The following is a 25,174-nucleotide window of genomic DNA, read 5'->3' as shown; positions in this document are numbered from 1 at the left end:
TTCTAGCAGATGGGATAAACAAAGATTGCCCATGCAAACACATTTTCATGAAATGTCAGAACAACAAAGATCAGATTCTTAGTTTCAGAACAAAAGCAAGCTGTTTACTAGGGGCTTGGGAAAAAAGTGATTGGAATCAGATTGCCATGAACAAAACTCAATAGGACAGGGTAGATGGATGATAAAAGAATGGAGAACTATAGTTAGATTTCTAAGGAAATGATTTTGAAGTTAGGATTCTATATAGTCAAACCATAAAATGTGAAAACACAATGATTCTCAAATTTCTAGTGACTCAAAGTTTACTTCTTTCATACTCATTCCTAACGAAATTTGTTTGAAAATTTAACCTAGTGAAACAAACAAGGAATCCAGGAAAAAAGACACATGGGATCCAGAAACAATGGGCCTACCCAGAAGTGCATTGAACAGGAATCCCAAAATTTTCTATTTTAGTGGGCTATTCATTACAGAGGAATTCAGAAAGCCATAAGAAAAATTTTGTAAAGTGGAAGAATGTCTTTTAAAAAATAGTATAAATTTCATCTAAGATGTGGAATGAGGGAATAATTAACTACATTACGTGAGTGATATGGAAAAGGCGACATGTTTTTGGTTCCTAAGAAGGGAGAAATCTTACTGTGTAAATAAGAACATAAAGGTTATTAACTGTGTTAATGTAGAAATGAAGACATAACTGACCAAAGCTGGAAGATATGAAGATAGGACAGATAGAGGAAGTGGTAAGGACTTAAGTAGTGGGGAGTGTAAAGATAACGTCTGAAATAAAAGAAAAATAGACATTTAAGTACATTATTGTTTTAATAATTTTCTTGAAGTTTGCACATACACCAAAGAGGAAGGAATAAAGGAATGAATCCACACACACCCATCAACACAGTTTCAGCAACTGGTATCATGTGGCTGCCTTATCACAGCCTCAAGTCTGCATATTCTTTCCCCCACCCCCACTAGATGACTTTAAAGCAAATCTCGGATGTTATATCTTTAATTGATATTTAAGGAGTAAGAACTTTACTTTTTATTTTTTTGTTTTTAAAAGATTTTGTTTACACATTTGAGAGAGAGTGAGAAAGAGCACGAGTGGGATGGAGCAGACTCCCCGCTGAGCGGGGAACCCAGTGCAGGGCATGATCCCAGGACTCAATGATCATGACCTGAGCCAAAGGCAGATGCTTAACTGACTGACCCGCCCAGGCACCCCAGAACTTTACTTTTTAAATGTAGTCATAGTAACATTATCACCCCTACAATTTTAGCTATACCTCCTATATACCATGAAAATAATCCTAGTAGGCTTCATTTTCTCCTGGTGATCTCAGAAATGTTTCTTTACAAGTTCGTATTTTTTTTTTTTAAACAATGATAAAGGGATCCATTCACAAGAAAGATCCAACAACTTTAAATGTAACTAGTAACAGAACTTCAAAACATGCAGCAAAAATTGACAAAACTGAAGGAAGAAATATACATACACAGAATCAGTTATGGATTTAGCATACCACTCTTAGTAGTTGATAGAAAATTAAAAAAAAAAAACAGGATACAAAGCATTTGAACACTGTTAACAAACTCAACTAACTGACGTTAGTATAATACTATACTCAGTAATTGCAGAATGCACTTTTTTCATTTTTTGTTAACGGGCTCTTGGAATAGTCACAAGGGTAAACCATTCTGGGGACAATGAAGTTCTCTGGTCATACGGAATTCACTTAGAAGTCAGGATGTTAAAAAAGCTTGAAATACTTGGACATTAATCAATTTTTAAGTAACCTGTAGGTCAAAAAAGACAAGGAAATGGGGTGCCTGGGTGGCTCAGTGGGTTAAGCCTCTGCCTTCAGCTCAGGTCATGATCTCAGGGTCCTGGGATTGATCCCCACATCTGATTCTCTGCTTAGCAGGGAGCCTGCTTCTCCCTCTCTCCCCGCCTGCCTTTCTGCCTCCCTCTCTGGCAACTTGTGATCTCTCTCTCTGTCAAATAAATAAATAAAATCTTAAAAAAGACAAAGAAAATTAGAAAATTATTTAAACTGGAAGGTAATGAACATAAAATCTAATAAAAATTTGTGGAATGCAATTAAAGCACTGCTTAAAGAACTTTGTAGCTGTTAGAGATTTGATGAGGATAGAACAGAGTTTAAAACGATTAAAGGTTTTGCCTGGAGAAGGTAGGAGAAAAAGAGAAAATTAAATCCAAAGTAAATAAAAGGAAGCAGTATTACAGATAGGAATAGAAATCAATTGAAGAGAAGTAGACATACAGTGGAGAAAATTAGCAAAGTCAGAGATTGTTTTCATTGGAAAAAATGAATAAAGTTTATGAATCCTTAATAGGACAAAGGAGTGAGAGAGAGAACAAATTATCAGTATCAGAATTAAATAGATATTGCAGATTGCTATCAAGACAATAAGGGACTATTACAGATTATTTTGTGAGAGTGAATTCTACAACTTGTTTGAAATGGACAAATTTTCTGGAAAACACAAAGTTGCCAAAGTTGACATAAGAAGAAATAAGAAGTCCAAGTAGCCCTGTATCTGTTAAAGGAATTGAATTTTAATGATAAATTCTATTAAATATTGACATTCAAAATAATGTGTTACACAAACTCTTCTGGAAAATAAAAGGAGGGAACACTTCCTTGGCCATTTTCTAAAGCCAGCATTACCGTGGTTAAAAAAATAAAAAGTCTGTAAAAAAAAAAAAAAGAATTTCACACACTAATATCCTTCATGAACGCAGACATGGAAATTCTTAACAACATATTAACATACTGAATCCAACAATAAGGATATAAGATATTCATCTTGACCAGGTGAGAATTATCTCAAAATGCAAAAGTTGGTTTAACAGCCAAAAATCAATTAATTTACCAAATTAAAAAGAGGGAAAAAAATCATATCTCAGTAGATGCAGAAAAAACATTTGACAAAATTCTGCACCTATTTATGATGAAAACTAGAAATATCTAAAAGGCATACTTAATACTGAAGTGTTACGTTTTCCCCCTAAAGTGGGCATAAGTAGAAAGTGTTCAGAATTGTCATCATACCAGGTTAACTAATAGCCATGGACAGAGTGATAAGGCCAGGAGAAGGATTAAGACGTCTACAGAGTAGAAAGAAGTAAAAATGCCTTTGATTAGATAGCTGGAAAAAACCCAAAACAAAGGGCAAAAAAAAAAAAAAATTGTGAAAGACAAAAATTTATACTGTCTGATTTCAAAATTTGCAGTAAATCTAAAACAAGTTAGCATAGACAGATTTGTAAAACTGAAGAGTCCAGAAAACCCACAAGTAGAGTCAACTGATTTTCAACAACAAAGACTAGTCAATAGGGAAAGGATAAACCTTTTAACAGGAAATATTGAAGCTTGTCCCTTAATGCCATACACAGAAATTAATTTGAGATGGATGAAAGACATATTTGAAAGCCAAAACTTTTTTTTAAAAAGATTTTATTTATCAGAGAGAGGGAGAGAACACAAGTATAAGGAGAGTGGCAGGCAGAGGGAGAAGCAGGATCTGTGGTGAAAAGGAACTCGATGTGGTACTCAGTCCCAGGACTCTGGGATCATGACCTGAGCCGAAGGCAGAGGTTTTAACCCACTGAGCCACGCAGGCGCCCCAATATTTAGTAATCTTAATGGGAGTATTGGTAGTGTGGATGTACAAAATCTCATTAAATTGTTCAGTTGCTATCAACTTATTTTACTGATATAAATTTTACCTAAATTAAAAATAAGTTACGTGGTGGCACTGATCTGTGGAGTTGGCTACCGTGAGAATTAGTAATTGCTGTATTTTAAATAAAAAGCTCATTTAATATATTCCGTGTACATATAATGCCTTGACTCAAAATGTAGAATGCAGAAAAGAAGGAATTTTGGTTTCTTCTTTTCAGTGTGACAGTTGTTTAAAATATCTAAGGTATCTTGTTTGGTTTTAATTTTTTTGAAGTAAAATTTAAATATTAAACTATGCACCAGGTAGTCTAATAAGTATTTTGTACATAGTCTTTCACTTAATCCCCAAGACAAACCCAGTGGTTAGTTCTGTTATTCTCACCTTACAAAAATGGAAATGGAGGCACCAAGTTTTAATTAATATTCCTAAGCTATCATGGAAAGAATCCCAAGCTGGGCATTACTGAGTTCAACTTCTGAATTTTCTAATCTTTATTCTTTTGTTGAGTAACATTATTCTACATATTTAATTGAAAATTCTGCTAAACCTATTAAAACCTATTTTCATGATTTTTACCTTTCTTGATTTTTTTTACCCAATAACTTTGAATTTTTCCAAGGAACAACTGTAGTGACTGCTGCTGTGGTAGAAATCCATTCACAGGCCTCTCAAGTTAAGACAACACTGAATATGAGCTTCAGAACTGACTATCTCACCATGGTTCTGTACAGTCCGGGTCCTGACCAGGTGAGTTAGGAAGAAAAAATATTTTCTCACTAGATGAAAATTATATAAGTGAACGCTTATTATTAAAGTAACAGTTGTTAATAATTTGTATGTCTTTTGGAGTCTCTTTTCCTCTGAAAAATGTTATTGATCATTTCACTTTAATACCAAGTTCAACCATTGCTCTTTTAAGATGAGTCATCTTTCCTAAACTCAGTGATGTGAAAAATAAATTTTTTTAAAGATTTTATTTATTTATTTGACAGACAGAGCTCACAAGGCAGAGAGGCAGGCAGAGAGAGAGAGGGGGAAGCAGGCTCCCCGCTGAGCAGAGAGCCTGATGCAGAGCTCGATCCCAGGACCCCGAGATCATGACCTGAGCCGAAGGCAGAGGCTTTAACCCACTGAGCCACCCAGGCGCCCCTAAAAAATAAAATTTTAAGTGAAATTTTTCTGGCCTTTCATTAGCAAGCCCTATAGAGATAGAGAAGGTGGTAGTTCATATCTTAAAAGAAGAATTAGACTTTGTTTTTGTGTAAAAGTTGTATTGATTTCCTCTTCCACAGACTTCCTTTGTAGATGTTCGTGATCCTTCTCTGAAACTTGCTGAATTTAAGTTGGAGAATATCATAAGCACTGCAAAAATGTATACAGATGACTCAACATTTTCTTCCTTTTCATTAAAAAACTGTATTTTAGATGATAAAAGGCCTCATGTCAAGAAGGCAACTCCTAGGTAATAGTATTCTTACTTTTTACTTGAGAAATGGTTGATGATATTTTATTAAACATATTCCTGAAGTTGCATGCTTGTTTTCTGGGTGCAACACAAGATCTTCAGAACTTCAGTTTAATGGAGTTATGGTTCTCAGTCTTATGTGCTATTCTTACTGGATGGTCAGTGAATTGGTTAAGTAGAAATAAATAGTGCAATTAAATTGGATTTTTAAATTAATCTCTATTTAAATTATTATTGATCTCTGCAAGTTGTAAACATGAAAACATGAAAAATTGAGGGAAAAACATGAAAAATTAAAAAGACAAATATGCTGAGATTCTAATTTCTTACAGATGTACTTCCTAGTTTATGAAACAGTTGTGCTCCAGAAGTTTCTAAGTCTGTTATTTGGAATACTTTGTGACCTTCCTGGGAGAAATAACTTCAGAATGCTGGTTTGCTGTTAGTAAATGGTTAAGAGGTCTTTTGCCTTTTGTTGGTGTGTTTGGTTATTTGTAAGATTAATTGTTGTTCTTGTGTTTTTCAGAATGATAGGACTGACAGTTGGGTTTGACAAAAAGGACATGATGGATGTAAAGTACAGAAAAGTCAGAGATGGTTGGACAAGTGATTTAGTCCTTCAAGAGATGTATATTTGTGCAAGTGTGGAATTTCTGCTGACAGTTGCAAATGTCTTTCTTGAGGCCTACAGCACAGGCACTGCTGTAGAAACCAGTGTTCAAACATGGACTGCTAAGGAAGAAGGTTAGTTATTAGCTAAAATATTTCATATCTATAACTGAAGTGCTACAGTAGCACTCACCATTGATTACCTTTCTAGATGATGAGGTCAAGTGAATTACTAAATTAAAATTTTTATTTTTCGGGGCGCCTGGGTGGCTCAGTGGGTTAAGCCGCTGCCTTCGGCTCAGGTCATGATCCCAGGGTCCTGGGATCGAGTCCCACATCGGGCTTCTCTGCCTGCTTCTTCCTCTCTCTCTTTTAGCCTGCCTCTCTGCCTACTTGTGATCTCTGTCTGTCAAATAAATAAGATCTTTAAAAAAATTTTTTTTATTTTTCATTGGTAAAAGGAAAACTTAAATGTGCTTTCCAGTAGAATGTGCAGTTTGTGTATTTTTCAGGATGTAAATATATATTGGGTTCCTGAATTATGAACAATATATAAACAAATAGACTTCCCTACAAGCAGCAATTTTGAAGAATTTTTTTGACAAAAACAAGTAGAGAGAATAACAAATCAACCATTACTTTTCATAATTACAGATAATAGTCTAACTACTTCTTTTATTTCTGTTCTTTTATTTCTACTTTTATTTCTACATAATTACAGATAATATTCTAACTACTTCTTTTATTTCTGTTATCTTTAGAGCTCTCCACTATCTTTTACATACTTCATTCCTTATGGTAGAGCAGAAGTAGTATCAAGTTGAGAGTTGGAAACTGTATTAGTTAGTTAGTTAGGGTTTTTCTCCCCACATTTTTAAATGTTCTGGAGACTATAGCATCGTGAACTCTTACACTAAGAGAATTGCAGTAGATTCCTTTGGGGTCTAAGATTCTTTTATTTTTTTACTTGGAATGAGAAAACATTCTCTCAGAAATAATTATTCATAAATAATATGTAAGACAAAGATCTATAAATATTTTAAAATGTGAACATGTTTTTGTTTCTGTTTAGTACCTGTACAAGAATCAGACAAATGGGAAATTAATATTATTATTAAAAATCCCGAAATTGTGTTTGTGGCTGATATGACAAGAAGTGATGCTCCTGCCTTAGTCCTTACAACACAATGTGAAATTTGTTGGAAAGGTGACCTTGAGAACAATACAATGACTGCTGCCATTAAAGATCTTCAAGTGAGAGCATGCCCATTCCTTCCAGTCAAGAGAAAAGGCAAAATCACTACGGTGAGTTTACTCTTTCATTATCTGCTTAATCGTAAACTATTTTGGATTCAGTGTATACCACTTTAGAAAACTACCTACATACTTTCCAGCCTTTCTCTGTAAAATACCTTTCTTTCTTCTCGTGAACCTAGTCTAGATTATTACTCCAGCTGTGAAACTCTTCTCTTTCTCCAGGTGCTCCTCAGTGTGGTATGTATTAAGATGTGTTTTTCTTACTGTGGCTTTCTGACCACTTCAATTGAATTCTCTTAGGCCTTTGAGACTTTCTACTAGTTGTTCGTTTTGTTGTTTCACTTTTATTATTTTAAGTATTTTTCTCCTGTGTGGAGATTTTGGCTCAGATATGTTTCTTCTTTTCTTTTTTAAGGATTTTGTTCATTCGTTTGACAGAGAGAGAGACAGCAATAGAGGGAACACAAGCACGGGCAGAGGGAGGGGAGAATCAGGCTCCCTGCTGAGCAGGGAACCCGACGTAGGGCTGGGTCCCAGGACCCTGGGATCATGACCTGAGCTGAAGGCAGATATTTAGTGACTGAGCCACCAAGTTGTCCCTGTTTTTTCTTTTCTACATATAAGTTATTTGAACATTCAGCCATTTGCCTTGAAAAAAATCACATTTTTGTTTTACTCTCGGTTTTGCACCTCTTCATAAGTGATTATTTTTTCAAAGAGATCTTTTTCAGCTACCTACTACTGCTACTGCTCATATAGAACACTTATAAAATGTGTATATAGACTTCTGCAAGGAGTACTAGAAGCTTAAATACCATCAACATAGAAATATAAGCTATAATTTTGTTATAAGTAAGTATGCATATATTAGGATACAAGAGAGTTTTTTGTCCTAGTTTGTAAGACTGATGGCTCACCACTAGGAAAGAAGGAAATAGAAATGGAGGGAATATAACGGCACCTGGGTGGCTCAGTGGGTTAAGCCTCTGCCTTCTGCTCAGGTCATGATCCCAGGATCCTGGGATCGAGCCCCACATCAGGCTCTCTGCTCAGCCGGGAGCCTGCTTCCCCCTCTCTCTCTGTCTGCCTCCTCTCTGCCTACTTGTGATCTCTCTCTTTCTGTCAAAAAAAAAAAAAAAAGAAAGAAAAGAAAAGAAATGGAGGGGATACAGATTCTCTTTTATGTTAAAATATAGAAATCTTACATATATTTCTTCTGTCTATACGTTTGGCTTTGTTAAAAGACAAAATCTGACCAAGTAAATTTGAAGATCTACTTGGCTTTATTAAGCAATTCATGGATCTGGCTGCATCCCATCTAGCAAAAAGAAGTTCCTAGGAGTTATTTAAAATGAAGATTCTTATTAGGAAGGAGGACAGGGCAAGGAAGTTATTAGCAAAAGAAAGGATTGTCTTGGACAAGGTCATGTTCCCTTAGGGAGAAAAGAGGGAGTCTTCCTGGTGGATTAATTTATCTTCCTTTTGGGGATAGAGAAGGGTGCATGTGACAGATTACTTCATTGGTGCAGGCCAAAAAATTCTTGACTGACTAAGACTGCATTTCCAGGGGAGGTTGAAACCGCAGTTAGGCTAGGTATTAAGTTTAGTGACTTAGCCTAGCTTACGTGACTCCATCTTGATCCTCTGGTTTTCTGTTTGACAACTTGAACTTAGCTGTATGACACACACAAAGGGAAATGTGGTCTTTTTTTCTGAGCTACCTTGTACTCAGGTAAAACTTTTATTTCTATAGAAGAGAAGAGGACGGTCTTGAGCATACTGCAAAGGCACACACGAGTTATGTCTTTGCACGGTGTCAGCTTTATTTAACCATAAAGCAAAGTTAAATCACAATTAGAAAGCAGGTTCAGGATTCCAGACTCAGTGACAGTTCACCATGTGATTAAACTTGGCTTCTTACACAGCACACCAAGCAGGGCATAAGACAAATCACACAACAAAAACAATAACAGAAGTTAATGAACCAAACGTGAAGTCAGTCTGTGGGCGCAAAGTTGAGACAAGGCCACCGTCTGGGTCAGCTCTCAGCACTTACTGCTTCTGATGTTCAAGCAGGGAAGGATCTCCATTCTGTTTGGAGATCAATCAGGCAGAGCCTTCGCAGAAATTGCCTTTTTAAAGTGGTCAGACGTAGAGGGTCAGCTCTGAAGAGCCTGACAGTTTACTGCCCAAATCCTCCCCTTTCAAAGAGATTTAGTCAGTTTTGGGTCTCTGCAGACCTCCTCTGGTCCTGCTCCTTCTCAGTTTTGGGGTGTCCACTGACGTCAGTCCCGGTGATCTCTCCCAGCTGCAGTACCTTAACTGATCGAGCCCTTGCTTCCCACAGGCTCCTACTTGATGTGAGAGACTCCATTTTGCTCCCGACGAGGAAATACCAGATAGCAATTAGAGGTCCTGCCCTACCAGTCCACTCAGAGGTCTCTTCCCTTGTCCACACAAATAATTCATATTTGTATTTTCTCACCCATAGAACATATTCATCTCTTCCTTAAGGGCTGCAGTCTCAAAGTCCAGAATCTTTAGGTGACAGCTTGCTTTGTTCAGTCTGCCATGACTTCTCCTTTTTGATAATCTATTAACCAATAGACACATAAGTCATGTCTTTTCAGCAAACACTCCATCACCACACACAAAACCACTATATAATGGTGGCGTAAGGGCAGGATAACTGCAGTTTAAAAACGCATTCAGAAAAGTTAGAATGGGGAGCACTTGGTAGTCACTTATCCGTAACGATTGTCACATCCTTCTGAGCAGAAATGTGAAAACCTGCAGCTCTTGCAACAGAGTCAGGTTCCTGGGCGAGCCCGTGTTGGAGTCTTCCATTTTCACTCCCATGGAAAAACATGGTCATTTGCTCAGGTGGTGCCAGCTTTCTCCTCTAAAAGATTTTTTTTTTTTTAAGCAATTATTCTCTGTAGACACATCTGAAATGGCTATTGCCTTTTTTTGGGAGCTGCCCTGTTTCACAGTTTGCTTCCTACTGAGCCAGTTACTTGGAGATTGTTGTAGCAGGTGAATTAAAAGACTTTTGCATGGTTGATAATAGTTTCTTAGGCAGTTTTTCATTCCTTAAACATTTAGTTTAGTTCTGGGTAATTCCAGGTATAAGCAACCATAATAAAAGAATGCATCCATTCATTTATTCTAGAAAACTCCCATTTTATTTACTAATCTCTATATTCTACCTTAACCCAGACTTAGTAAATAGGACTGGGCAAGGGGGGCATCATCTGTACTCTCATTTTTTGTTGTTGTTGTTGTTGTTTTTGTCATGGGCTAGTTCCCATGTTTGATTTTAATGGAAACTGCCAGAAAAAGACGAGGAGCTGCAGTCTTATCTCTTGCTGAGGCCCTTCCTTAGAGCCGAACTCTCCTCAATATTTTCTTTTCTCTAACAGGGCTTTGCAAACAGCAGGATGAAGGAATTAATAAATAGCAGCCTTCTAAATATTCCAAACCTGTCTGGCAGTAGACTTGTTTCTAAAACACATTGTCTGCCTTCCTAGATATCACCAGTAGCAGCTCACCAAATATTTTGCTCTGACATTGTTAAAGTCATTAGCTTTGTATTTTTGTAACCAGAAGGCCAGGGGTGCAAAGCACCTGGCTCGGGGGTCCCAAACAGATAGTGCTTGGCCACTGGCTGCTTGCAAAATCCAAAGGCAGACACATGAGTGGTGGGAAATAAAGAATTTATTTCAGTGAGGCCAACACTGAGAAGACAAGGGTCCAGTATCTCAAAGATTGTCTCCAAGGTGCCAAAAATGTTTCTAGGTTTATATAAGGAAGAAGCGTGACAGAGATTGGTGGGTGGTAAAGGTCAGGTTGATCATTTTCCTGGGGTCAGTCACATGGGGTCTTGCTGGCTCAGGGCAGTCCTCTCTGCTTGAGAGATGGTTTTAGCCCGTCAGGGAATACTTTGCCACCAGGGTCTTTTGCCTGAGTTAAGAAATAAGACAGAAAGAAAAACTTAATCATTTAGAAAGTACAGATAGAGGTCAAATGGAGATAGTTGATGTGTCCTCTCTCATTTTAAAAGAGCCCGTGTCCATTCAGTTGCTAAATCAGTCAGATATTTTGACTTTGTTACAGTGGTGCCAACTTCTAGGTATGAAACTCTGTATTAGGATATTAGGTAGGCTTCTGTAACAAGAGGTACCACCCCCCCACCCCCTGGTTAACTACATTGTTAGCATGGTTAAACTACATTCAAAAGAAATGAAATCTTGCCATTTGCGACAACATGGATGGAACTAGAGCGTATCATGCTTAGCGAAATAAGTCAAGCAGCGAAAGACAACTATCATATGATCTCCCTGATATGAGGAAGTGGTGATGCCACATGGGAGCTTAAGTGGGTACGAGAAGAATAAATGAAACAAGATGGGATTGGGAGGGAGACAAACCATAAGTGACTCTTAATCTCACAAAACGAACTGAGGGTTGCTGGGGGGAGGGGGTTTGGGAGAAGGGGGTGGGATTATGTACATTGGGGAGGGTATGTGCTTTGGTGAGTGCTGTGAAGTGTGTAAACCTGGTGATTCACAGACCTGTACCCCTGGGGATAAAAATTTATGTTTATAAAAAATAAAAAAAAAAATTATAGATGAAAAAAAAAAAAGATTCTTTACATATTGCTTCTGGGTGTTCCTAGGATGTAACTTAATCTACTTGATCAAAGAAATTGATTTTTTTCTTCTTGGTCCCATTCTGCTGACCATTTTGAAATTGCTGACCATTACACTCTACCTAGCAGTAGCCTTCTACTTAGTATACAGCTAAAGAATTTGACAAATAACGTGAAGGTAAATCACTTCCAAGTTTTGAGAGAACTACTCTGCTCCTATCTCTGCTCCTATCTCTGCCTTCCCCCTCCACCCTCTGCCCCTCCACTTTGGGACTTTGCAAGGTTGCCTTGGTAGCTTGCTTCTGCTTTGAAGTATGCTTTTTAAACATCACTTTCAACTTGTAGATGGATTATTACTGTATGTGCTACAAGTTGCTTCCTTCACAGATGGAAATAGAAATCTAGAGAAGGAGATCTTTAGCTGGGTAACCATGTGTTAAGGGAAACTTCTATGATTATAGGTAATTTTGAGAGGTGTATTTATGGCCAACCAGCAGGTTTGGCCACATACATTTTGATAAGTTGATAAGTTAGTGGACAAATAATACTAGGAAAACAGTTCCATTTTAAGAAATGATTTTACATCATTAAGTTCTCTCAGGACTGTGTTACAACTTGGCTATAATGTAGTTTTGGCATAAACACATTTACTGTTAATAGCCAGCTACATTTTTAATCTTTAATAACTAGACTTGAAAATAAAGCAATTGGGTAAAGATAAACATATACCTTCATACTTATTTTGGGGAGGGGTTATTATGAAAAGTTTCCAAGGTACAGAAAAACTTTCATATATATAATATTATTTTTTTATTTTGTTTTGTCCTTTGTAAGATAGATAATACAAATTTTATTTTGAAAATCTTGGTTCATGTATTATAAAGTAGTTATAATTTTGTCCTTGAAGTTTAAGAAATAATACACTAAATATTTAAGTTATATACCAGTTGATCTTGCTAATGTTATTAGAATAATGGTAGATTTTAATGTGATTTCTTTGGGGAGTGGGTTTGGATGTCATCCCCCCCCAACTTATTCCTCATTGTCAGTATAAGCAGAACTCTAATACGGCCCCCAAGATTTCTATTCTCTGTTGCATGTGCCCAGTATAGTCTTCTCTTAAATGTGTATAGGGTTAATAAATATATAAGTCACTAATTAGTTAACTTGGAGTTAATCAAAGAGAGTTTGGGTGGGCCTAACCTAATTTTTAGGTTAGGTTAAAATGATGCTTTCCTGCTGACCTTGAAGGAGCAAACTGGGGAGAAGGCCACATGGCAAGAACTTGTGAATGACTAGTAGGAATAGAAAGCAGTCTCTGGCCAACAGCTAGCAAGTAAATGAAAATCAATCTCAGTCTTGGGGCCACAAAGAAATGAATTGTACCAACAGCCTGAAGGAGCTCAGGAGATCTTTCCCCAGTTAGACCTTCAGGTGAGGACAATCAGGAGGCTGACACCTGATTTCAGCAAGATTCCTGACCCATGAAGACAGGGAAATAATAAATTTGTGTTAAGTTACTGGGTTCATACTGATTTGTTATGCAGCAATAGAAAACAAACCCAGGTGTTTGTACCAGGAGGAAGATGCTGTTGTAGCAGTTATTTCAAACGAGGGAGCAGCTTTGGAATGGGCAGTATGCAGAATCTGAAGGAGTTTTACAGAGATTGATAGACAAAGCCTCAGTTGTGTTGAACAGACTCTTGGTAGGAATATGACCATTGGTGATGCTGCCAAGAGGGCCTACAAGGAAGGTGAAGGGTGTGTTACTGGAAACTAAAGGGATGCCCTCAAATGTAGTGACAAAGAACTTTGCAAATTGTGTCTTGTAGTTTTCTGGAAAGCAGAACTTGTAAATGACAAACATGGATATATAGCTAAGGAGATTTCTAAGCTGCCTGATTTGAAGATGTTGCCTGATTTCTTACTGTTCATAATAAAATGCTAGAGCAGAGAAATGAATGGAGGAAGAACAGTTAAACAAAACAACAACAAAAAACCCCCCAGAGAACCAGGACTCTATGATTTTGATATTTCTTAGACTTCCAAATGGCAGAAAATGCTAAAAAATCAGAAATAGCTCCCAAATGTGTAGCATAGAGAAAAGACTATGTGATTGTATAAACTTTTTTTGCTAAATCTTAGGTCAAAAAATCATAGTGTTCAGACCTACAGCGGGCCCTTTCAAGAGAATAGTATGTGATTCACAGATCTCAATCACACTGGAGGCATCTAGGAATCATAAAGGTGTCATTCTTTAGCTATCTCAGCAGGAGACCACGATTATCTCAAAAAGGATCAGTGGATATTGCTTTTGTCTAATGAAGTAAAACTTTGTAAAATTTATAGAAGGCCCTCAAGGTTCTTGAGAAAATGATTTTAGCAGGAACACTGCCAGCATGGACTGGGAGGGACAGAAGGTACAAAATGAAGAGTGACTCTTTGGACCCCGAAATTCTGCTGGCAAGGAAGCAGGATGATAAAACCACTTGGTTACAAATTTATGCTACCTTTTCTAGCAAAGGATGGGTGATTCGGACAGTAGAGGTGACAGCCATAGACAATTGTTCCTAGTCTTTGAAACCATATCAAGAAACTCATGTACCTGGCTGGGTTTCAGTTTACTTGGGGCTAGTGACCTCTTTTTACCTTCCGTTTTCCCCACTTAAACTGGAATATCTGTAATTGTTATCCGGTGTCTGCCCCACCGTTCTGTGTTGGGAGGATGGGAGCAGATAACTCCTCTTCCTTTCACAGATCGGCAAAAAAGAGGCTGCGCCCCAGCAGCCGTACTTAATAGATTATGCCCAGGTACTTCATTTGTACCTGTGCCAGATTTAGATTTTAGACCTTGAGCTGATAACAGACGCGACCTTGGACTTTTGCATCAGTGAGAAATAAAGATGAGATCCTATATGATGAGATAACAAATTCAGATGATGAGATTTTAGAGTTTGGGGGCTATAATGGGAGGAGGCTATTAGAAACCTGAAGAGGTGAGTGAGTATATTTTGCACTTGAGAGCAACATGAGTGTTTAGAGGCTGGAGGGAAAACTTCAGTTAGTTTATGATTATATTAAGAATTACTTAGGGGATGCCTGGGTGGCTCAGTTGGTGGACGACTGCCTTCGGCTCAGGTCATGATCCCGGAGTCCCGGGATCAAGTCCCGCCATCAGGCTCCCAGCTCCATGGGGAGTCTGCTTAGCTCTCTGACCTCCTCCTCGCTCATGCTCTCTCTCACTGTCTCTCTCTCAAATAAATAAATAAAATCTTAAAAAAAAAAAAAGAATTACTTAGAGGGTGATTGGGTTATGGACATTGGGGAAGGTATGTGCTATGGTGAGTGCTGTGAAATGGGTAAGCCTGATGATTCACAGACCTATACCCCTGGGGCAAAGAATACATTATATGTTAATAAAAATAATTTTTTTAAAAAAGAATTAATAGTAAATCTAATGTATTTGTAATTTTTTCCTCATCTTTGGTAGCTTTTCCTATGTAAGTTATTTTGTTTCAACTTTGTAATGGAGAAAATTTTATTATATGAAGTCAAATAAAATACATAATACAAGTTTTATGGGTTTTTGTGTATTTAAGCATATTTAAGATATTTGACTTAACTATGCTTTATTAATATTGTTGCTATTGTTAATACTTTCTATTAGAAATGATAAGAATAAAAGATAATTGTGTTAGGGTCACTTCTATTTTTAAAAAGGAACTTTAAATTGTTTATTTAACATAGCTATTTCTAGGAATGTCTGTACATAAAACTGTTTTAGAACAATGTTAATTTGGTGATATTAAATATTCTCTCCTAGGTTTTGCAGCCCTGTGACTTGTTCTATCAAGCTACTCAGATAAGTACAGATCCACAAGTGATTGATATATCAGTAAAGTCCCTCACACTAAAGGTAAGTTAAATGTAATCACTTATTCATATATTTAGGGCACCTTTTAAAAATGTAGTAAAACCTAGAAATAAGAAACTATTATATCATCTTCTAATTGTTAAATAAGCAAAAAATGAAGCAGTTATGTTTTTGCAAGTATTTTTATGTGACACATTATTTACAGTGTATTATTTAATACACATTTGAGTATTGTATATTTTATTTTTGTTGTAGAACTTCTTCTTTAGTTAACATCTAATATTCCTATGGTATACATAGTTGAACTTAACACTTGATCAGTTTAATATCTGTAAGATCCAGGTAAATATTTTAGAAATTGAAATTAGGGTCACCTGGGTGCTTTAGTTGATTCAACATCTGGCCCGTTGGCTCAGGTTGTGATCTTGGGGTCATGGGGATAAGCGCCACATCAGGCCCCACACTCAGCTGGGATTCCACTCCAGATTCTCTCTCTCCTCCCTCTGCCCTTTCCTGAACTTGTGTGCATGTGCTCAATCACTGTTTCTCTCTCAAAATAAACAGATCTTTTTAAAAAATTGAAATGAATTACAGAATTTTTGAAGGCAGTAAACTATCTGCTATGTCACGGTAATGGTATTAGTTTAATATTAATTCTTCATGATACTTCAACAAGTATATTTCATGTTTTTTGAAGTACCTAATTTTTTTAAGTGGTATGGGTAGATTTTTTTTACTAGTTTAAATTTTTCGCCTTAGGTTTCTCCAGTTATCATAAATACTGTGATTACCATAACATCAGCACTTTATACATCCAAGGATACCATCCCACCAGAAACTACTTCTTCTGCAGCTCATTTATGGGAAAAGAAGGATACGAAGAATTTAAAAATGTGGTTTCTTGAAGAACCAAATGAAACTGAAAACAAAGCTCCCACAACTGAATTGGTACTCAAAGGAGAGATGATAAAAGTGAATGTTGATTCTATTTTTATAGTTCTTGAAGCTGGAGTTGGTCATAGAACCGTGCCTATGCTGTTGGCAAAGTCACGTTTTTCAGGGGAAGGGAAAAACTGGAGTTCCTTGATAAATCTCTACTGTCAGCTTGAACTAGAAGTAAGTATATGCAGCATTTTTCCAGATTTTATAACAAATAATGCTACTCATGGAATATTTTTAGTATCTCACATAAATGTTTTAACTAAGCTTATTGTAAACATGAATGTTGGCTCACAATACTTTTGGAAGAAAGTATACAAATTTAAGGGCTTGATATAGTTTTTATGTGTACAGTATTGTAATGTAAATTTAACTTGGATATTTCAATTGATTTTATCAACTTAAAGCGATACATTAATAGTGTTGATTAGATTCAAAATTCTTATTTTTAAGAACTGAGTATCTTTTTTCCTTTAAAAGGTTAATAGACTATTTCTGAATCTCTTCTAAAAGAGTAGTAGAAAGAATTAGGATATGCCTCATACTTCTTTGCGTGCATTATCTTCAGTGAATATCTATAAAGTTCTTTCACATTTTTGTGAGAGTACTTTAATTATAAGGGAGACACTTGTTTTGAACCAACATACATTTTACTTCAGAATTTATCTACATAGAATTATCCCCAGAGATAATTTTGGTTTAAGTTATGAGTTTATGTCTAGTGGAAACAATAATTGGATATTCTACTAATTTGTATTAATATGAAAATGTATGAGCTGGTAAATTATTTGTGTGTTGATACAGAAATATACTAATAGAGGTAGAGGTAGAATTTCAAATTTTGAAATTCTGGCTAGATTTTGTATATTTTGTGGAGGATATGATTTAGAATGTCTAAGAGATTCTGAGATATCAAATAAATAAGCACTTAATGAGTTGTAATTCATCATCAAGAGATTTAAAAAAAATCAGTAGAGGTAGTCAGATCTGTTTAAAAATGTCAATAATAAATGATAAATGGACACAGTTTTTGATACTTAGCCCGTCGAGAAGTCAAGGAAAGATGCTTTAAAAAGAGTTTTATCTGGATTAAATTGCGAAGACTAGACTGTGAAGTTAGCCCGGTGAGGAAAGTGCTGAGGGAGTGTGTATAAGAAGCTAAGGAAAGGCACGGAGAACAGTTATTATATAAAGAAATAGCAGAGCCAAAGCGAGTAGTGGTGGGAAACAGCATGGAAGATCATTTTAGGAAGTATAAGAATATTTTATTTCAAATGTAATTCTCTCTCCAGGTGCATTATTATAATGAAATGTTTGGTGTATGGGAGCCTTTGCTTGAACCCTTAGAAATTGATCAGACTGAGGATTTTAGACCATGGAATCTTGGAATCAAGGTACATTTGAAGTCTGAAAATGTTTTTCAAAAACTGAGAAAGTGCATACTATGAAACAGTTTCATTTTAGTAACAACAAAGTTCAAGTTTTCTCATGATGAGCCTTGCCCCATACTTGGCTCTTTGGCCTGTGAATGTAATTTTCAGACCCAAGACCAGTGCCTCCTGTGCTAAAACAAGTAATTGTGTACCATTTATTGTGTTCTAGACCCTGTTCCAGATATTCTAGATAGTGTACTTTTGCTTGAACCCTGACAGCGCCCCTTTGAAGTTGGAGTTTTTAACTCCATTTTAATGTGTGAAGGAACTGAGACTAGAGAAATTTAGAGCCGTCCCTCAAGGACTGTTATGGAAGTGGGAGAGGCAGCAGGCCGCTCTGGAACCACCGCGTTAAATACCTCCAGCATCTTTGTGTAGGCTCTTGTCTACCCTGAGTTTCCTTTGTCTCTAGAAGGCTGTATATATAGAAGAAAGTATACTATCACTTATTTCTCAGATACATTGTAAATTCATGTAATCCTAAGAGTCAGAACCTTTAGATGGATGAAATTATGCTTCAAAGCAGGAGACTGAAGAATTGCTAACATGTCTTCCTCTAAATAATGATTCAGTCACCTGCTGACAAAAATTCAGTGGTTGAAAGCCAGTTAATATAACAACAGAGGTTACTGGCTTTTTGTATTAGACTACTACGTACATATTTGAGATAAAAGATTGGATAAAGGAACTTCTTTGGTGTTTTTTAGGTTCAGAATATACCTGGGCAGTGGATCTGTGAAATTTAAAAAGTGGTAGATGGTATTGATTCTCAGGAGTCCTAGGTTCTAATGGCACTGTTCTGCAGCTGTTTGTGGACTTTTTAAATCCCTGGATTTCTAGTCTTTATCCCATAGCCAATAAACCTAACTAATAAACCAAATTATTTTTCTTGTTCCGAATGTCCATGAGCTATGAAGTATGTACTTTTAATTTTCATTCAGATGCCACATGTATTTAGTCATTTTAGGGTTTATTTTTCCTTTTGAATTGTGCTTGCCATTTTAGTATCACTGAGGATGAGAAGTATTTTTCCTCTAATATTACCCGTTTCCTGTGTGACCTTAGTTGGTGGATGTCCAAGCAATTCCAGTAAGGCAGTGGGCTGATAAAACTTACTGTTGTCTATAATGTTGTTACTGGGATTTGTCTAGTTTGTTTTTTCTTTGCAAAATGAGTAATGTGTTCTTAGCAACAAATTTTCCTTATATTTCAATAATTTATGTGTCGTTTTAGATGAAAAAGAAAGCAAAAAAGGCCATTGTTGAATCAGATACTGAAGAAGAAAATTACAAAGTGCCAGAATATAAAACTGTTATAACTTTCCATTCAAAAGACCAGCTAAACATTACATTATCCAAATGTGGCCTTGTAATGTTAAATAATTTAGCCAAGGTAAGAAAAGAAATTTGAAACCTAACCCTTTTTTTTCATTGAGCAAAAAGTTTTTTTATTAACTCTTAGTCATTAGTCATATCTGTTGGTGTTCTGCTTGTCATTTAGCTTTCATTTTATTTACAATAACTCTTTCTTATTAGGCTTTTACAGAAGCTGCCACTGGAGCTTCAACCGTCTTCATACGGGATCTAGCGCCATTTATGATTTTAAATTCTCTTGGACTTACTGTCTCTGTTTCACCAAGTGATTCATTTAGTGTACTTAACGTTCCATTGGCAAAATCATACATATTGAAAAATGAGGAGAGTTTAAGTATGGACTATGTGGGAACTAAAGACAATGATCATTTCAATGCAATGACCAGCCTAAGCAGTAAACTCTTCTTCATTCTCCTCAGTAAGTGTTGGATTATTTTCTTGGGATTTAATTTATTGGAAGTTCCATTTTTACATTGCATTTTACTCCTATTTAATATCTTACAGGTTTTTGAATCTCATTCCAAATAAGTCTGGAATTTTGCTTTTACTGTTACATGGCTTTGGTTGCTTGTTGTCACTGTAATATTGTATTTCAAATTGTGACGTTATCCACGTGGTAATGCACCGTTTCATATTTGTGGGGGGAAAAAGATTTGATCCTCTCCTTACTTAGCTTTTTGTTGTTCTAACCACATTTTGTATAATTCAGTAATATTCCACTAGTTTTACAGTTGAAGGAATTAAAAATAAAGTTTGAAGTCATGAAAATGGCACACTATAACGGTATTTGGGTTTGTAAATGGTTTTTATTTCCTGCCTGGTGAAATGGAAGGTTGTTCTTTTGTCCTTTGTGATTCTCAGAAATGTTTCGTTTTCACGAGAAATGAAAGTAAAAAATTCTTCATTGTCATTTATTCATTGTGAAGTTACCTAGTCCCAAAGCCTCACCCACACCCCTTTCTGATACTCTGACATTTAAATAATTAGGGGAGAAGGGAGCGAATTTGAAAGATGAAAGACGTAGGGGAGGATTACCAAGGCTGATGATACCTAGTGCTTTCTCCTGGTCAGGAAATGTTGCCGTTGTTAAAATGGCTAGATTTCAGGTGTTGTCCAGGCATTGTCAGTGAACTGCTCTTGTCAATTTTACCTCTCTTGTTTTTGAACTAACATTTTTATGGAGTTGGGGGGATGTCTATGTAAATAAGTAATTCACACTCCCCAATAAAATGCAGTATGTATATTAAATAAATGTGTCTAAATTTTGTTTAATCAGGTCTTAGAGATCATAAAGTATCACAGGTTGTTGGAATAATGAAAAATTGAAGTTTTACAGCTACTTTGGTAATTGCCAGTGACTACCTACAGGTATAGGCTCTGGTTATTATGACAGCAAACCAAAGACCAGTGTTCTTATATTTTATAATAATTTCTCTTGTTAGTTTGAAAACATTTATATTATTCACTTAGGTTAAACTACTGAATGAAAGCAAACATTTTGGGGTGGGAGAGCTTGCCAGGGTGGCTCAGTTACTAAGCGGCTGCCTTGGGCTCAGGTCATGATTCTAGGGTACTGGGTTCTAGACCCACACTGGGCTCTCTGCTTGACAGGAAGCCTGCTTCCTCCTCTCCTACTCCCCCTGCTCGTGTTCCTTCTCTCTCTGTCAAATAAATGAATAAAATCTTAATTTTTTTTTTTTTTGGTAAGTGCTTTGAAGGTTTTATTTATTTATTTATTTATTTGCTTTGAAGGTTTTAGATGAATGCTATGGGAATGTATTGCAGCTTCTTAATATAGTCCTTTGTATAAATTATACAAAGAAATAGCCCTTTTTTATGGTCTTGTATCTAAAAACTTTAGTGACTTATTTACGAGTTTAAGAAATTATCTGCTATATCTGGGATTTAACATCTAAGATTAATATATGATGATTAATAATAAAAACTTTACAACTATATTTCTTATAGCACCTGCTAACCACTCTACCGCTGATAAAATCCCTTTAACAAGAGTGGGACGACGACTGTACACTGTAAGACACAGAGTGTCTGGAGTTGAAAGATCTATTGTTTGTCAAGTTGATGGAGTAGAAGGAAGTAAGAAGATAACAATTCGCTCCCCGGTGCAGGTACAAAATGATCCTTCTTTTGCCTGGCATCATATTTCACATATTTGTGTGTTAATTAATAAAATAAATAAAGCTAATTACTACCAAAAGAATATAAACTGTAGGGACGCCTGGGTGGTTCAGTTGGTTGGACGACTGCCTTCGGCTCGGTTATGGTCCTAGAGTCCCGGGATCAAGTCCCGCCATCAGGCTCCCAGCTCCATGGGGAGTCTGCTTCTCTCTCTGACCTTCTCCTCGCTCATGTTCTCTCTCACTGTGTCTCTCTCAAATAAATAAATAAAATCTTAAAATAAAAAAAGAATATAAACTGTAATAGAAATACAATTAATATAAAAAAGAATCATTACCAGTAATTGTACTATTCTAGTATGAACAGTGGTAGAATTTTTTTCAATAATTCTTGTAACTTTTTATAGGACTCTTTCTATAAACTCTTTTTGAACTACTACTCTAAAACACCTTATCCGTATTTTGTTTTTAGCTCTTTGTGGTACAGTGTATATCCTTTGATTTTAGTTAGAAAATATGAGGAAAAATATTTACATCTTTATTGAAGTAAACTGATATACAATAAACTGCATATATTTAAAGTTGATGAATTTGGACACACAGGCCTGTGAAACCTTCATCACAGTGTACATGCCCAGAAAGTTTTCTCTCTTCCTACTCCATTCTTAGACAGCCACTGATATGTTCTTATTGTATATTAGTTACACAGTATAGAATTTTAGGTAAATGGAATGAACTAAGAAAGGAGTATGGCTTCTTTCACTAGGCATAACTTTGCATGTATCAACTTTTGTGTATTATATATTGCTTCATGTTGTTGATTAATCATCTATTAAGTGAATATTCCAAATACCATATTGAATGAATCTTTTTATATGGTATGAAGTAAGGGTTGAGGTTTATGTTTTTCCATATGGCTATTAAGTTTTTCCAGCCAAGATTATCCTTTTCCCATTAAATTGCCTTGACATTTTTGTCCAAAAAAAAAAAGAAAGAATGATCGTTTCTTTGTGGATTTATTTCAGAACTTTCTTTTCTGTTTCATTGATTTCTTTATCTTCATGCCAGTACCACCTTGTCTTTGTTACTGTTTTATCCTGAGTCTTGAAATCAGGTAATATAAGTTGTCCTTCTGTGTTCATTTTCAAAGTAGTTTTGGCTATTCCAAGTCCATTCTACTTCCATTTAAATTTTAGATTTAGGTTGTCAATGTTTCTTACAAAGCTATGATTAAATTGGCATTTTTACATTTTTCTGATTTTTCGTTGCTGGTAGTACAGCTGATTTTTATATTAACCCATACTGTGCAACTTTAGTGATGCACTTACTTGTTCTTATAACTTTTTTGTAGATACAGTTTTGATATCTGCAGACAAAGATTTTTTACTCTTTCCTTTCAAACCTGGATGTTATTATTTTATTTTACCTTTATTTGCCTGTTGCATGGGCTAGAACCTTCAATACAATGTGAATTGATGTTCCGAAAGCAGATGTTGTTGCCTTGCTCTCAATCCTAGCAGTAACGTATTCACACTTTCATTATTAAGTATGTTTCCCCTTGTAGTTTTTTTGTAGATGACCTTTCTTAGGTTGAAAATGCTCCCTTCTTTTTCCAGTTTACTGAGTTATCAGAAATGGATATTGGATTTTGTCACATGGTTTTCTCTTTATTGAAAAGATTTTAAAAAAAATACTAAGGCGAATTACCTTGATTTTTAGTTGTTGTATTCAATGACAGTTGATTTTTATTTTTAAATTTTTAGTTACAGTTTATACATCCCAGTATAATTAAGTACAGTGTTACTCAGGTGTACAACATAGTGACTAAGCAGTTCTGTACATTACTCAGTGCCCATCATGATATGTGTACTGTCAATATCCTTCATGTATTTCATCTGTCCTACCACCCGCCTCCCATTTGTTAACCACCAGTTTGTTCTCTATACTTGTCCCTTGTGTTGGTCTTTTTTTCTTTGTTTTGTTTCTTAAATCCACGTGAGAGTGAATCATAAGGTATTTGTCTTTCCTTGACTTATTTCACCTAGCATTGTATTCAGTAGATCTATCCGTATCATTGCATATGGCAAGATTTCGTTTTTTTTAATGGACCATATTACATTATTTATATAGACCACATCTCGTTTGTCCATTCACCTATTGGTGGACATTTAGGTTGCTTCCATAATTTGGCTATAACAAATAATGCTGCAATAAACACTAGTGTTTACATATTCTTTGGGGAGATACACAGTAGTACATTTACTGGATCATATAGTTTTTAATTTTTTGAGGAACCTCCACATTGTTTTCTGCAGTGGCTCCACAAGTTTGCATTCCTGCTAAACAGTGCATGAAGGTTTCTTTTTCTCCACATCCTCGCCAACACTTGTATTTTTGTGTGTGTTTCTGGGTTTTGCCATTCTGGCAGGTGTCAGGCAAGATCTCAGTGGTTTTGATTTGCACTTCCCTGATGATTAGTGAGAATCTATTCATGTGTCTGTTGTTCATCTGTATATGTTCTTCATACTCTGTTCATCTCGTCTACTTTTTCATTGGAATATTTTTTTCTGCTGTTAATATGTGTAAGTTCTTTGTGTATTTTAGATACTAATGCCTGGGGCGCCTGGGTGGCTCAGTGGGTTGGGCCACTGCCTTCGGCTCAGGTCATGATCTCAGGGTCCTGGGATCGAGTCCCGCATCGGGCTCTCTGCTCGGCAGGGAGCTTGCTTCCCTCTCTCTCTCTCTGCCTGCCTCTCTGTCTACTTGTGATTTCTCTCTGTCAAATAAATAAATAAAATCTTTAGATACTAATGCCTTACTGGATATATCATTTGCAAATATCTTCTGCCATGCAGTAGGTTTTTTAGTTCTGTTGACTATTTCCTTTGCTGTAGAGAAGTTTTTTAATTTTGCCATAGTTTCACTAGTTTAGTTTTGCTTTTCTTTCCCTTGCTTTAGGAGACATATCTTGAAAATTGTTCTACTGCCAGTGTCAGAGAAATTACTGCTGTGCTCTTTTCTAAGATTTTCATTGTTTCAGGTTTCACATTTAGGTCCTTAATCCATTTTGAGTTTATTTTTGTGTATGATGTAAGAAAGTGGTCCAGTTCCATTCTTCTTAAGTAGCTTTCCAGTTTTCCCAACGTCATTTGTTGAAGAGACTGTTTTTTTCCCATTGCATGTTCTTACCTCCTTTGTCAGAGATTGATTGACCATATAACTGTGGGTTTATTTCTGGGCTTTCTGTTCTGTTTCATTGATCTATCTGTCTGTTTTTGTGCCAGTACCATACTGTTACTGGTAACTGTGGCTTTGGTATATCTTGAAATCTGGGATTGTGTTAGCTCCAGTTTTGTTCTTTTGTCAAGATTGCTTTGGCTATTCGGGATCTTTTTTGTTTCCATATTAATTTTAGGATTATTTGCTCTAGTTCGGTGAAAAATACTGTTGATATTTTGATACAGATTGCATTAGCTAGGTAGGTTGCTTTAGGGAGTATCAACATTTTAACAATATTTGTTCTCTCAGTTCATGAGCATGGAATATCTTCCCATTTGTTTGTGTCATAATCAATTTCTTTTGTCAGTGTTTTATAGTTTTCAGAATACAGGCCTTTCATCTCCTTGGTTAAGTTTATTCCTAAGACATTTTACTATTTTTAGTACAATTATAAATGGAATTGTTTTCTTAATTTCTCTTTCTGCTACTTCATTATTATTGTATA

At 36.0% G+C, this 25,174-nt stretch overlaps 1 protein-coding gene across 4 annotated transcripts in view; it reads left to right on the top strand.

Moving 5' to 3' along the window:
- Positions 1-25,174, top strand: part of VPS13A (vacuolar protein sorting 13 homolog A) — a 224,577-nt gene that overhangs the window by 129,049 nt on the left and 70,354 nt on the right. For all 4 annotated transcript variants that reach the window (XM_059142057.1, XM_059142058.1, XM_059142060.1 and 1 more), the window contains exons 36-45: positions 4,331-4,458; positions 5,004-5,173; positions 5,703-5,920; positions 6,858-7,090; positions 15,517-15,609; positions 16,327-16,683; positions 17,799-17,900; positions 19,173-19,331; positions 19,475-19,730; positions 21,281-21,441. In XM_059142057.1, the coding sequence (XP_058998040.1) occupies positions 4,331-4,458; positions 5,004-5,173; positions 5,703-5,920; positions 6,858-7,090; positions 15,517-15,609; positions 16,327-16,683; positions 17,799-17,900; positions 19,173-19,331; positions 19,475-19,730; positions 21,281-21,441 (1,877 nt within the window). The remainder of the gene's footprint in view (positions 1-4,330; positions 4,459-5,003; positions 5,174-5,702; positions 5,921-6,857; positions 7,091-15,516; positions 15,610-16,326; positions 16,684-17,798; positions 17,901-19,172; positions 19,332-19,474; positions 19,731-21,280; positions 21,442-25,174) is intronic.

The sequence above is a fragment of the Mustela lutreola genome, chromosome 12, assembly GCF_030435805.1.
Source record: "Mustela lutreola isolate mMusLut2 chromosome 12, mMusLut2.pri, whole genome shotgun sequence".
NCBI classification, from domain to species: domain Eukaryota; kingdom Metazoa; phylum Chordata; class Mammalia; order Carnivora; family Mustelidae; genus Mustela; species Mustela lutreola.
This window is presented reverse-complemented; position numbering and strand designations above follow the sequence as displayed.